The sequence below is a fragment of the Vigna unguiculata genome, chromosome 10 (assembly GCF_004118075.2).
Source record: "Vigna unguiculata cultivar IT97K-499-35 chromosome 10, ASM411807v1, whole genome shotgun sequence".
NCBI lineage: Eukaryota > Viridiplantae > Streptophyta > Magnoliopsida > Fabales > Fabaceae > Vigna > Vigna unguiculata.
The window spans coordinates 9,240,962-9,254,550 of record NC_040288.1 but is presented as its reverse complement, the minus strand read 5'-3'; the positions used below and the strand labels follow the sequence as shown (position 1 = coordinate 9,254,550).

The following is a 13,589-nucleotide window of genomic DNA, read 5'->3' as shown; positions in this document are numbered from 1 at the left end:
CTCATCACCTTCTAGTTGCAAGAAATTGTCAAACCAGAACCCAAACACACTTCACCATCATCCTCATGTCACACCTGAAAATAAAACATAGACCCAAAAGCAGTATTCACATGGTCATCGACACAAACTCTCCCATCATCACCCTCATCATAAATCCATCCGCCATTAACGAACCTTCATCACCAAACAGCATATTCAATTTTGGACTCTTATACTGCACTACAAACACAAGACTCCTCCATCGTCATTTTCACATTCACCTGCATAAAAAACCAAAATAAAAAAAACAGATACCAAACTCAGCACGCACGCACACACAAATCAAGTTTTATCCCACAAGTCTTCATCTTAGTTTGGCACCACTTGAGACCCTTCGCACACTTTCACCTTCACCATCGCAACATTCCCACTCCCACAGCATACCCCTTTCGTAGAGCCACCATCTCAACATCACATCACCATTTCGACACAAGCAACAAACCAGAATCACATTCATCATCACCACTGTCACGCACTCAAATACACCATAACAACCCAATACAAATCAGAAGCAGAAGAACAAGAGAAGAGAAGTCTTCGTCGCTGGCGATTCGAAGATCTGAACGAGAGTATGGTCGCTTGTGGTCGCATGAACGGAGGAGTGTGGCCGCGTGATGGTTGCGGAAGGGGATAGTCGAACATTGGGAAGCTTGGCATCACCGGTTGCACGTCTCGTCGCGGCAGCAGCAGCGTTCACGGTGGCGGCCACAGACGTTGCGTCGTCGGAGTTCGAGCAGAGGAGGGTGGTTGCGCTCAATGGCGAACCCAACAGCGACGGCTCGCACGAGAAGGAAAAGGAGCAACGCCGTCGGCTCCAGGCGTCGCCGGTGAGGGCAAGCAGCGATGACGATGTGGCTGTCGTGTCTCATTTTATATTTCCCGGGAAGTGGAGGAGACGTCGATGTAGGAGCATTTCGCGAGAGAGGGGAGTGAAGGGTGACGGTGTCGCCGGTGAAGCCTCCTGCGGAGGTCGTTGGTGGCGGCTAAGGCGGACGCGCGTCCAAGCCTGGGGCTGTGTTGGTGGTGTCAAGAAGAAGAGATGCCATGGTGAGGGGAAGAAGCTTTGGCTTCTGTTAGGTTTTTTTTTCCGAAAAATAAAAAAGGGCAGCAGGCCTTGAACCCTTTTACCACGCGCACCCCCTCTTTTACCTCAACCACACCCTCCTCTTTTCTTTTCGTACACCCCCATTTTTAATTCCTGCACCTCCATTTTGTGTTTCCTTAGCACACCCCTTTATTTACTGCACGCACCCCACCTGTTACTTCGTACACCTCCTATATGTGATAATCCTGCACCCCGTATCTTTGTCTATGGTCTTTGGGCCTGTTGTATCTATTTTATGCACCCCCACTAACTACTCATGTACCCCCATATTTTTGTTTTCCACTTTCACCCTTCTTAATTAAATTGTTTCTTTTTATTTATTTATTTATTTTTATTTTGCTTATTTATTATTTATTTATTTTCGTTTTTTTATTTTATTTTATTTATTTTTTTATTCCTACAAAACCAAATATTTATTAAAAATTACAAAAAAAAAATTGAAAAAATCTAAAAAAATGAAAAATATTCTCTTTCACTTTATTGTGTCTGTCCGGTCGCTCGCACCGTGTGACACTCATTTTTTTAAAAATACCAAAAATAGTTTTCTTCCCTTTTTAGTGTTTGTCCGATCGTTCGCATCGTATGACACATGTTTTCAATTAATTCAAAAATACCAAAAAATATAAAATTTCAAAAATACAAAAACATCAACATTTTCCCACAAAATATCTTTTATAGAACTACGTGATCCTTGATTCTCCACCGTGAGATACGTAGGAGCAAGGCCAGCCCTTGTCAGGTTCACCTCTAAAAAATCAAATCTTTTTTCTCAATTGTTTTTTCAAATATCCTTTTAAAGAACTACGTAACCCTGATTTCTCATTTTTAATGAGAATACGTAGGACCAAGGTCAATCCTTGTCGGGCCCAAAAAATTTAAAAACTATATTTTTGTTTCTTTTTAGTATTTTTGTCTTATTATTTTTGGGGAAAATTAATATTTTGAAAACCACATCAACTTTGCATTTTTAATTAAAGGTACCGCCCTCGGGCGGGCGCGGTAGGGTGCTAACACCTTCCCTACGCGTAACCGACTCCCAGATCCAAAATCTGGTTTTTCGCAGACTTGTCTTATTTTTATGGTTTTCCATAGTTTTCCAGAATAACTATGGTGGAGACTCCAAATCTCTTTTCAAACTCGTTTTCTTTTTTCGGTTCGCCTCCCCGTCGCGATTCCGGTTGCGACAGCTGGCGACCCCACTGGGGAAGCTAGAGAGTCAAGCCATTTAATTAGATATGCGAACTTCATGTGGTTTTTGCTTATGTTTTATTTTCTCTTTCTTTTCCTTTGTTTATTATTGTCTTTATTTGCATGTGTATTATTTGTCTCTTGAAGTGATTGTGTGTAAATTGTTTTGCATATTTTCTATATATTTGCCTGGGAAGTTTTCTGGTTGTTTTGCAGGTGGGGGTTATGGTATGCATCATTCTCCCTCCACACACACACTTTGTGCATATCATGAGCGGGGCCCTATACCCGGGTCTGTGTAACTTAGAGTTAGAGGGGATTGTGTAGTAGTGCCACAGTAGATGAACTTCCCAAGTGGTCATTGTGAGAACCCCAGCTAGAGTTTGTTTACTTCGTTGGTACTCCCACATCTTGTTGTCTACCAATTGTTGTGGAAAATGCCAAGAAGTGGGCCATAACTCTAGTGACCTTGATCCTTAAGTATTAGGGAACTATCCTGGCGAGAGCATATATTTTACCTTAGGACCATTAGGCATCAAACCTCTGATAAGGCACAAGGGGAGACATGTGCATTACCTTAATTCTCATCTTATTTTTCTTGCTTTATTTGAATTACCAATGAAGTCATGTGTCTGTACTTTCTTTCACGGCATCATCATACATGCATTTTGATTATTTGTTCATGCATAACATGTATTTTGCCATGCCATGCCATAACATTTCTTGTGATTCTAGGTCAGAAATTTTAAGGCTGTGATTGAGTTTGTGAAAAAAAGAAACAAAAGAAATTAACATGGGATTTCAAGTCGGAGGGAATTTAGGGTCAGATGCCTTGAAGAAGAGTTACCTATCAGGGTTATAGATAGCAATATGAATGGTTTAAGGGAAATAATGCAACAAATGAAGACTATACAGAAGAATGCTTTCAAGAAGCGGTATGGGAACTTATTGAGGTTGTTGAATGTGGAAGTCCAAGCGTCGGCAGTCACCGCTTTGGCCCAATATTATCATCCGCCGCTCAGATGTTTCACCTTCTAGGATTTTCAGTTGGCACCAGTAGTAGAAGAGTTCGAGCAGATTTTGGGTTTGTCGGTGGAAGATAAAGTCCCTTACAGATATTCTGAGCAACGAGCATCTATCTCTACGTTGGCAGGAATCTTGAAGGTACACCCTGCTGAGCTAGAGAGTAAAATGGCCTCCAAGGGCAACTCGAAGGGGATCCCCCAAGGGTATTTAGAAGGGCACTTGCGTCGTTTGGCTGAGAAAGAGATAGGGGAGACGTTCATGGATGTGTTGGCTCTCACACTATATGGAGTCGTGCTCTTCCCTAACATGGAGAATTTTGTTGATCAAGCGGCCATCGATGTGTTTGTCGCTTACAAGATTCATTCAGAAAGCCCAGTCACTGCGGTTCTAGCTGATGTGTACGGGGGTTTGAATTTGTGCTACGCACTCAAGAGGAAGAAGATGTTATGTTGTGTACCTATATTGTATGTATGGTTTATATCCCGAGTCCGGTTGGGTACAGTAAATGCTGAATGTCAGATTGGGGAATTGCCACATGGCGGCGTTGAAATTCGAGGGGCAAAAGAATGGGCCCAATTCTGTGCAGGTTTGAATGGGGGAAAGATTAGATGGTGTGTCCTTGGGCTGTCCAAGTCGCATGTCATTTCTTGTGGGGATTTCCCTAACGTCCCTCTGATAGGCACCAGAAGTTGTGTGAATTATAACCCTATTCTGGCTAAACGACAGTTTGGGTGTCCAATTAAGAGCTCTCCAACTCCAGAATCTCTGGTTGCCATATGGACTTATTATGAAGAAGGAATTTCTCAAGATCTAATTCGATGAGTTAGGAGTGCCTGGGGTGAGGTTCTACGCGCAGAAAAAGACCCAAGGCCATGGGTAATAGACGGGAAAATATCTTACCGACGATGGATTTTGGAAAGGGTTAATATGATCAAGTTACCCTTCAAATCGGACTCCCCTGCTCCGGAGCGATTGGAACCTGCTGAGTCTGAGGAGGTGAAAGGACTAAAAGAAGAGATCGAGAAGATGAAACTAAAAAATGCCAAATTAATTAACGAGCTTCAAAGTCTCCAACATGAGTATGTGGATCTGAGGCGTGATAATGAGGAAATGGCAAAGGCGTACGAAGGGATTCTCAAGCAACAAAGAGAAGAACGAGATCATGCTTTCAGAGTGAAACAGGATTTGGCCGCAGCAAGCACCGCATTAAAATCAAGGGACCGAGAGAGAGATGCAGCATCAACATCTAAGCGCCAAAGGGATCAGTTGTGTGAGGAATTTAAGAGAGAGAAAACCGAAGCGCTGAGACGGTTGCACAATGCCCAAATGAGAATCAATGAGGTTGAACGACAAATGAGGGAGGTGGTATCGACCTATGAGGTGAAGATGGACGAGGAGTGTTGGCATAGAGCTGAATTGAAAAAGGAACATCGAGAGGTGATCAGTCGGATGAATGAGTACACAACCGAGCAGGAAATGACTATTGAACATTGGAAGAGATGTTTCTCACAGCTAGCTGCCTTGGCAAATGGAGCAATTGAAGAAATCCCACGATTATTAGCTGAAGCAGAGGCTGCACTACCGATCTTCAATCCGCCAAGGGAGATTGAAGCCTTCTTTAATCATTGCAAGAAGTTGATGAGGGAGATGAAGAGCATGATAGTCAGGGTTAGGGAATAGGTTTTCTTTCTTTTATCGTTTAATGAATGTAGAAGACTTGTTAATGGTTGGGTTGTATCAGTTTCGTGTTAATTTCTATGATATATTTACCTTAAGGCTCTCACAGCTTTAAAATTTCCGACTAGAGTAACTGTTGTGCATTCATTTCTTTCTTTTCATTCTTCATAATTCATTTCATTTAACGAAATAATAGAGCAAAATCAAATACGACGGCAAAATTTCCACGACACCCTTATCGCACACGAGATAACCACAGAAGCATGGAAGATTGGGAAGAAGCCCATGAAGCTGTGAAGGCTGACATTAACGAGCTGAAGGATCAAGTGGGCCAAATCCTAGAGGCTTTGAAGTCACTGAAGGCTTCAGGGGAGACCTCATCCGCTAGGGTCGAGGAGAATGCTCTTTCTTATGGTATGCCTCTAGGCGCGTCAGTTCCGTTCCCAATGTACGGTCTGCCTCTGGGATACACTCCTCCAGTTGGAGAATATTCAGATGGAGAACAAACTTCTTTCTCTTTTCCTGCAGCTAACAACACGCTATCGAACGTTACTCAAGGGCCGATGTTAGCTTCGACACCCGTGACAGGAGCGGAGATGAATGAGACAATCACATTCACAGGACCGAGGATGACTGTGGCGCCCCAGCCTCCGAAAACCTTCATCGATGCAGATGTTGCGACTAAAGCTATACCGCACGTTACAGTCCAAGCAATGTCCACTGTTGTTGATGGGGCTAAAAGTAAGCTTGAAATTCTTGAGGAAAGGATTTGTGCCATTGAGGGTGGTGGAAGCTATGGGTTCGGTGATGTGGCGAGATTAAGCCTGGTTCCTGGTGTGATGATATCACACAAGTTTAAGGTCCCAGAATTTGAAAAGTATCACGACACCACATGCCCTAAAAGCCATCTAACAATATACGGTAGAAAGATGGCTGTTTATGCCTATGATGAAAAATTGCTAATACATTGTTTCCAAGATAGTCTGGCTGGGGTAGCATTGAATTGGTATACACACTTGGAGCCATCTCGAATCCATTCCTAGATGGATTTGGCCGACGCCTTTGTGAAACAGTATAAATACAACATAGATAGTGCGCCAGATAGATTGCAATTGCAAAACATGGCCAAGAAGGATACTGAGTCCTTCAAGGAATATGCACAACGGTGGAGAGAATTGGCTGCTCAGGTTGAGCCACCTCTACTTCATAAGGAGATGGTGACGACGTTTGTAAACACGCTGCAATCACCATTTTATGAGCATGTGTTGGGGAATGTGTCTTCCAATTTCGCTGATATCATTATCATAGGGGAAAGAATAGAAATCGGGTTAAAAAGTGGAAAGATTGCATATGGCCCATTCGCGGCTGCAACTCCTAAGAAACCCAATTTTATTCCCGGAAAGAAGAAAGAAGCGGAAGTACAAGCGGCTTCAGTGATGCCTGTGTGGGAAAGTCGGGCTCCTACACATAATTATCGACCACACTTGAACCAACCTCCTTATGTGGCCAATGCAGTGTCTGTTCATCAAATACGACCTCAGCAGCAAGGGTTTTATCAACCGTCAAATCTTTATCAACCACAACATGCTCTAAATAATGCTTGGAAAACAGAACCTAACTCGAATTTCAACAGAAACGCGGGACAAAACGCTAATCTAAGGAGGAATCAAGAGAGGAACTTCGTTCGTTTCACTCTTATTCCTATGTCATATACGGAATTGTTGCCTCATCTCCTCCAAAAGCGTTTGGTGGCCATTTGTCCGATGAAGCCTGTGCAACCTCCGTTCTCCAAGAATTATGATCCAAATGCCAAATGTGATTATCATGGAAGGGGAGTTGGTCACTCTGCTGAGAATTGTGTGTCCCTTAAACACAAGGTGGAAGCTTTAATCAACTCAGGATGGATAAAGTTCCACGAAGACAAGCCTAGTGTTGAGGCTAATCCCCTTTCTGGTCTTGGGAACCCTTCGACAAATGCCATTGAGGTTAAGAAACAGCGCCTGGTGAGGGATGTGAGTGAAATTCGAAGCTCCAAGCGGTTTATTTTTGAGACACTATTGAAATTGGGTTTGTTAAAAGGGGAATATAACCTGAGTGAAAAGTGTGGATTCCATCTGAGTGCTAAACATTCTATCGATGAATGCACCGAGTTCGAGGATGTTCTACAAAATCTTATATAGAGATGTCAAAATGGGTTTCAACCTGTGAGCCAACCCGGCTCACCACGGGTTCGAGCCGGGTTGGGTTGAGAAAAATTCAACTTTTTCAAAAGTGGGTTGAACTCAACCCGGCTCACTTAACCCACGGGTTAAACGGGTTCGAGCCGGGTTGAAGGTGGGTTGGCCCACTTAACCCACCAACATTTTTTTACAATTTTTTTTTTATTTTTTTTAAATTTTCTTTTAATTTTTTTTTAATTATTTACTACTCCAATTATATTTGTTCACAATTCATATTTTTAAATGCTAGAATGTTGCTTAATTATATTTGAATTATTTGAATGTTTAATTAATTTGATTGTCAAGTTATATATATGTTGATACTTTAATCTTTATAAATAATCTTTATAGTAAATTACTCAAGTAACCGTCTTATAAATAATTTTTTCTAAATTAGCATGAAAAAAATGTATAGTTTTTTTTATTTATATTTTGTTGAATAGCATGACAGAAAATTTGTAATATTAGTCATGCTTTCTTAGACTAATGGATACTTTCTTGGAAATAATTCTTCATATATTGGTGGTGAGCATGATCAAAACATTGGTTCTTGATTTTACTATGATTGTCATTTCATGGGTTACTTAAAAATTTATTTAAAAATTTGAATAATAAAAAAAAAATAAATAATTTTTTTAGGTGGGTTGGTGAGCCAACCCACTTAACCCACCAACCCGTGGTGGGTTGAGCCGGGTTACAAAATTTCTGGCTCACCAGAAAGTGAGCCGGGTTGGGTTCACTCATTTTGAACCCGGCTCGTGGTGAGCCAACCCGTGTAAGCCGGGTTGGCTCACTTTGACATGTCTAATCTTATAGACAGAAACTTTGTGCAAGTATGTCACGGGCACATGGAGGATGAAGTATTTGCACAAGATGGTGCGGAACCTGGTGTGACTTTGCTAGAGCCATTGGTGATTCATTTCACTAGATCCACCTCTACCCCGACAATTCAAGAAAGGCAATCTATTATTATCCAAACACCCTCCCCATTTCCCTACAAAAGTGAGAAAGTTGTCCCATGGAAATATGGTGCATACGTGTTGGGTGAGGAACAACGGGTAGGTGGTCAACCTAGCAATGGTGAGTCAGTGGTGAAAAATATATCAGGCATCGGTGGAATTACGAGGAGTGGTCGAATCTTTACGCCTCTAAACTTGATGAAAGATGGAGTTGGCAATAGTGAATCAGTGAATACCAAAAAGGCTAAGGAACTCTTGAAAGGGAAGACCATCCAAACCGACGAGGATATAAGAAAAGACGATGGGAAAGAAGTATCTGATGAGGAGGCTTGCGAGTTCTTGAAGTTCATACAACAAAGCGAGTATAAAGTGGTCGAACAGTTGAATCACCTGCCTGCTCGAATCTCACTTTTAGAACTACTCATGCATTCAACCTCTCATAGAAAGTTGTTAATGAAGATACTCAATAGAGCGCATGTGGCGCAAAATATTTCTCTGGATAGTTTTGAGGGAATTGTTAACAATATCAATGTCAACAATTACCTCACGTTTACCGATGAGGAGATACCTACTGAAGGGAGGGGGCACAACAAGGCCCTCCATGTCTCTGTAAAATGCTTGGATCATGTCATAGCACGTGTATTGATCGACAATGGATTTTCCCTGAATGTAATGCCGAAAACAACATTGGGAAAGCTACCGTGTGAAGGTATTCACATGAAACCAAACGCAATGATAGTGAGAGCTTTCGATGGAAGTAAAAGAGAAGTATTGGGAGAGGTAGAATTGCCAATCCAAATAGGGCCATGTGTCTTTCAAATAACTTTCCAAGTGATGGACATCCTTCCAGCATACAGCTGCTTGTTGGGTCGTCCTTGGATTCACTCAGCGGGCGTGGTACCTTCAACCTTGCACCAAAAGTTAAAATATGTCATGGGTGACAAATTAGTGATTGTTTTAGGGGAGGAAGATATTTTAGTAAGTGGGCCTTCATCTTTTCGCTATATTGAAGCAGCAGAGGAAGCCCTCGAGACAACCTTCCAATCTTTGGAAATTGTGGGTAATGCCTATGTGGAGCCCTTTCCAATGAACCCACACTTGTCGCGTACTTCCCTTATGTTAGCCAAGGTCATGTTGAAAGAGGGATATGAGTACGGAAAGGGGCTAGGCAAGTACGAGCACGGATTGATGTATCCTTTAGAAGTCACCGAGAAAAAGAATAAATACGGCCTTGGATACAAGCCTACTAGAGAGGATAAGAGGAGGCTGGCAGAAGAAAGGAGAGAGCGCGGTGTGTCTCGAATCCAAGGAAAAGAACTAGGGTTAGGAAAGATTCACATCTGCGACATCAAAGATAGCTTCCGCAGCGCGGGATGGATCAACACTAGTCAGATAGCAGCTGTCAGAGATGAAGATGAACCTGAAAGCTCGATTTTTGTGCAGCCTTGTGCTCCAAATGCGCTACTCAACAATTGAGAGACTTTGGATCTACCCGTGATGTTTAATTTGGTTAAAATGTAATGTTTTTAATTTATCCTATTGCTTTACCCGGAGCTTTAGGATTCATGACTTAACAGGATGACACCTTTTCCTTTATGCTCAGCGTGATAATCAATTTGTGTTTACTACTTTTATTATCTTTGTTTGCTTTTTTCACTGTTGTTTGTTTATTTATCTTTTTTTTATAAACTCAAATAATGCAGATATGATAATGAATGTTTTGAAAATAACAATGTCGATATCCCTAATTTCGAGCACTCTGTTAATAATATGGAAGATGATTATGAAGGTGATTCGGAACCCTCCCCTGAACTAATGAGATTAGTGGAACAAGAATCTAGGGAAATAAAACCCCATCAAGAAGATGTTGAAGTGCTTGACCTAAGCGAGGGGGATGAAAAGAAAGAAGTGAAAATTGGCACGAGTATGAAGAAAGAAGTGAAAGAAGAATTGTATGTGCTGCTAAAGGAGTTTAGGGATGTGTTCGCTTGGTCGTACAATGATATGCCTGGTTTAGATACTGATATAGTACAACATAAGCTTCCACTCAAACCGGAATGCCTTCCAGTCAGACAAAAGCTAAGAAGGATGAAACCAGAAATTTCATTAAAGATTAAAGAAGAAGTGCAAAATACCCTCAATGGGTGGCAAATATTGTACCCGTGCCCAAGAAGGATAGGAAGGTTCGGATGTGCGTTGACTATAGAGATTTGAACCGGGCCAGCCCAAAAGACAACTTCCCATTACCGCACATCGATACATTAGTGGATAATACAGCCAAGTTCTCACTATTTTCGTTTATGGATGGCTTCTCGAGATATAATCAGATTAAGATGGCACCTGAAGATATGGAAAAGACCACGTTTATCACATTGTGGGGGACATTTTGCTATAAGGTGATGTCTTTCGGGCTTAAGAATGCTGGGGCAATCTATCAAAGGGCCATGGTGGCGCTTTTTCATGATATGATGCACAAAGAAATCGAGATTTATGTAGATGACATGATCGCCAAGTCTGAGTCAGAAGAAGAACACATCCTCAACCTAAGGAAATTATTTGAGAGATTGAGGAAATTTAAACTTAAACTAAACCCAGCTAAATGCACATTCGGTGTGAGATCTGGAAAGTTGTTGGGTTTTGTTGTCAATCAAAAGGGGATAGAAGTCGATCCCGACAAGATGCGTGCGATAATCGAAATGCTTGCTCCCAGTACAAAAAAGGAGGTGCGGGGTTTCTTAGGCAGACTGAACTACATTGCTAGGTTCATCTCCCAATTGACCGCCACTTGCGAACCAATATTCAAGCTATTGCGTAAAAACCAGGTTGTTGAGTGGAATGAAGACTGTCAGATTGCTTTTGATAAAATCAAACAATATCTACAAGATCCTTCTGTGTTACGCCCACCCGAATCGGGGAAGCCACTCATTATGTATTTGACGGTACTCGATGAGTCAATGGGTTGTGTGTTGGGTCAACATGACGAAACTGGAAAAAGAGAGCATGCCATATACTACCTGAGCAAGAAGTTCACGGAATGTGAACAACGATACTCATTTTTAGAGCGAACTTGTTGCGCATTGGCATGGGCTGCCCATCGTCTAAGACAATACATGTTGAGTCATTCTACCTGGTTGATATCCAAGACTGACCCTATCAAGTATATTTTTGAAAAGCCCGCTCTCACTGGAAGGATAGCCCGGTGGAAAATGTTATTGTCAGAATACGACATTGTGTATGTCACTCAGAAGTCCATCAAGGGTAGTGCTTTGGCTGAATATCTGGCCCAACAACCCGTTAACGATTACCAGTCGATGCAACCCGAATTTCCTGATGAGGACATCATGGCCTTGTTTGAAGATGACCAAGAAGATGAGAACATAAAGAAATGGACGTTATTATTCGACAGGGCTTCTAACGTCATGGGACATGGTATAGAGGCAATACTAATATCTCCAGAAAACCAATACATTCCGATGACAACAAGGTTGTGTTTTAATTGCACAAACAATATCGCTGAATATGAAGCATGCGCTATGGGCATCCAAGCCGCAATTGAGTCAAAGGCGAAATTTTTGAATGTATATGGAGATTCAGCGTTGGTTATCCATCAACTAAGGGGAGAATGGGAAACTAGGGATCAAAAGTTGATTCCCTACAAAACTTATATCATGGAATTGGTGAAGTATTTTGATTTTATTGAATTCCACCATATTCCGCGAGAGGATAACCAATTGGCAGATGCCTTAGCTACTTTATCATCGATGTTCAAGATTAATCAAGATAGGGTAATGCCGATGATCCAAATGAAGAGCCATGAAGGGCCAGCATATTGCCATTTCATCGAAGAAGAGTTAGACGGTAAACCGTGGTATTTTGATATTAAACGCTATATAAAAACCAGAGAATACCCTAAAGAAGCATCTGAGAATGATAAAAGGACACTGAGAAGGTTGGCTGCAAATTTTATCCTGAGTGGGGATGTGTTGTACAAGAGAAATCATGATATGGTTCTCCTTCGATGCGTGGATGCAAAAGAGGCTGAGTCAATATTGGAGGAAGTTCATGAAGGAACTTTTGGCACACACATGAATGGACACTCGATGGCTAGAAAGATCTTGAGGGCTGGTTACTTTTGGTTGACTATGGAGAATGATTGTTGCACACACATGAGAAAGTGCGAGAAATGTCAGAAATATGCAGATAATATCAATGCGGCACCCACTACTTTAAACTTAATGTCTGCCCCATGGCCGTTTTCAATGTGGGGCATAGATGTCATCGGGGCTATAGAGCCAAAAGCCTCAAACGGACATCGCTTCATTCTAGTTGCAATTGATTATTTCACTAAATGGGTGGAAGCTGCTTCCTACGCTAGTGTGACTAGGAAAGTTGTGACTAAATTCATAAAAAAGAGAGTTAATTTGTAGGTACGGGTTGCCTAGCAAGATAATCACTGATAATGCCACCAATCTGAACAATCAAATGATGGCTGAATTGTGTGAAGGATTTAAAATTCAACATCATAATTCTTCTCCTTATCGTCCAAAGATGAATGGGGCAGTCGAGGCCGCTAATAAGAATATCAAGAAAATTGTACAGAAAATGGTGGTCACGTATAGAGACTGGCATGAGATGCTTCCCTTTGCTTTGCATGGGTATCGCACCTCGGTACGTACATCAACTAGGGCAACACCTTTTTCTCTGGTGTACAGAATGGAGGCAGTACTACCCTTCAAAGTAGAAATCTCATCCCTACGAGTGTTAATGGAGACCCAATTGGAAGATGCAGAATGGGTTCAGACCCGATTTGACCAGCTTAATCTCATTGAGGAAAAAAGGCTAGCAACAGTGTGTCATGGACAATTATACCAAAGAAGGATGAAAAAGGCGTTCGACAAGAGGGTGCGCCCTAGAGAGTTCCATGAAGGCGAGCTAGTCTTGAAAAAGATCTTACCTATACAAAAGGATCATAGGGGCAAGTGGACTCCAAATTATGAAGGCCCGTATGTGGTGAAGAAAGCATTTTCTGGTGGGGCACTAATTCTCACAAGGATGGATGGAGAGGAGTTACCGTTACCGGTCAATTCTGATGCGGTCAAAAATTTTTATACTAGATGATTCCTAGATAGGAAGTGCTACTAGGGGATATTGACATTGTCTCCAAACTTTGTTGTATTTTGCTTTGTTTTTCATTCAATAAACACCATTTGGTTCTCTCCATAAATTTAAAGCAATGAATGTCACGCTGAGTTCGTAAAGAGAATAATGAACAAAAAAGAAGGGAATAAAAGTATGTGGACACCAACGAGGCATCACGGGTACGTTCACTAAGAGCAGACTCATTTTTGGAGGGTGTCGTGAAAAAAAATTAATAAA

The 13,589-nt window shown here is 41.7% G+C and overlaps 1 protein-coding gene across 1 annotated transcript; it reads left to right on the top strand.

The window, feature by feature from the left end:
- The first annotated feature begins 5,298 nt into the window (after positions 1-5,298).
- On the top strand, positions 5,299-13,331 carry LOC114165194. The gene is given in 5 exon segments (XM_028049856.1): positions 5,299-7,102; positions 8,071-9,673; positions 9,917-10,341; positions 10,344-12,625; positions 12,627-13,331. Coding segments are annotated over 5 exon segments (6,819 nt in total).
- The last annotated feature ends 258 nt before the right edge of the window (positions 13,332-13,589 follow it).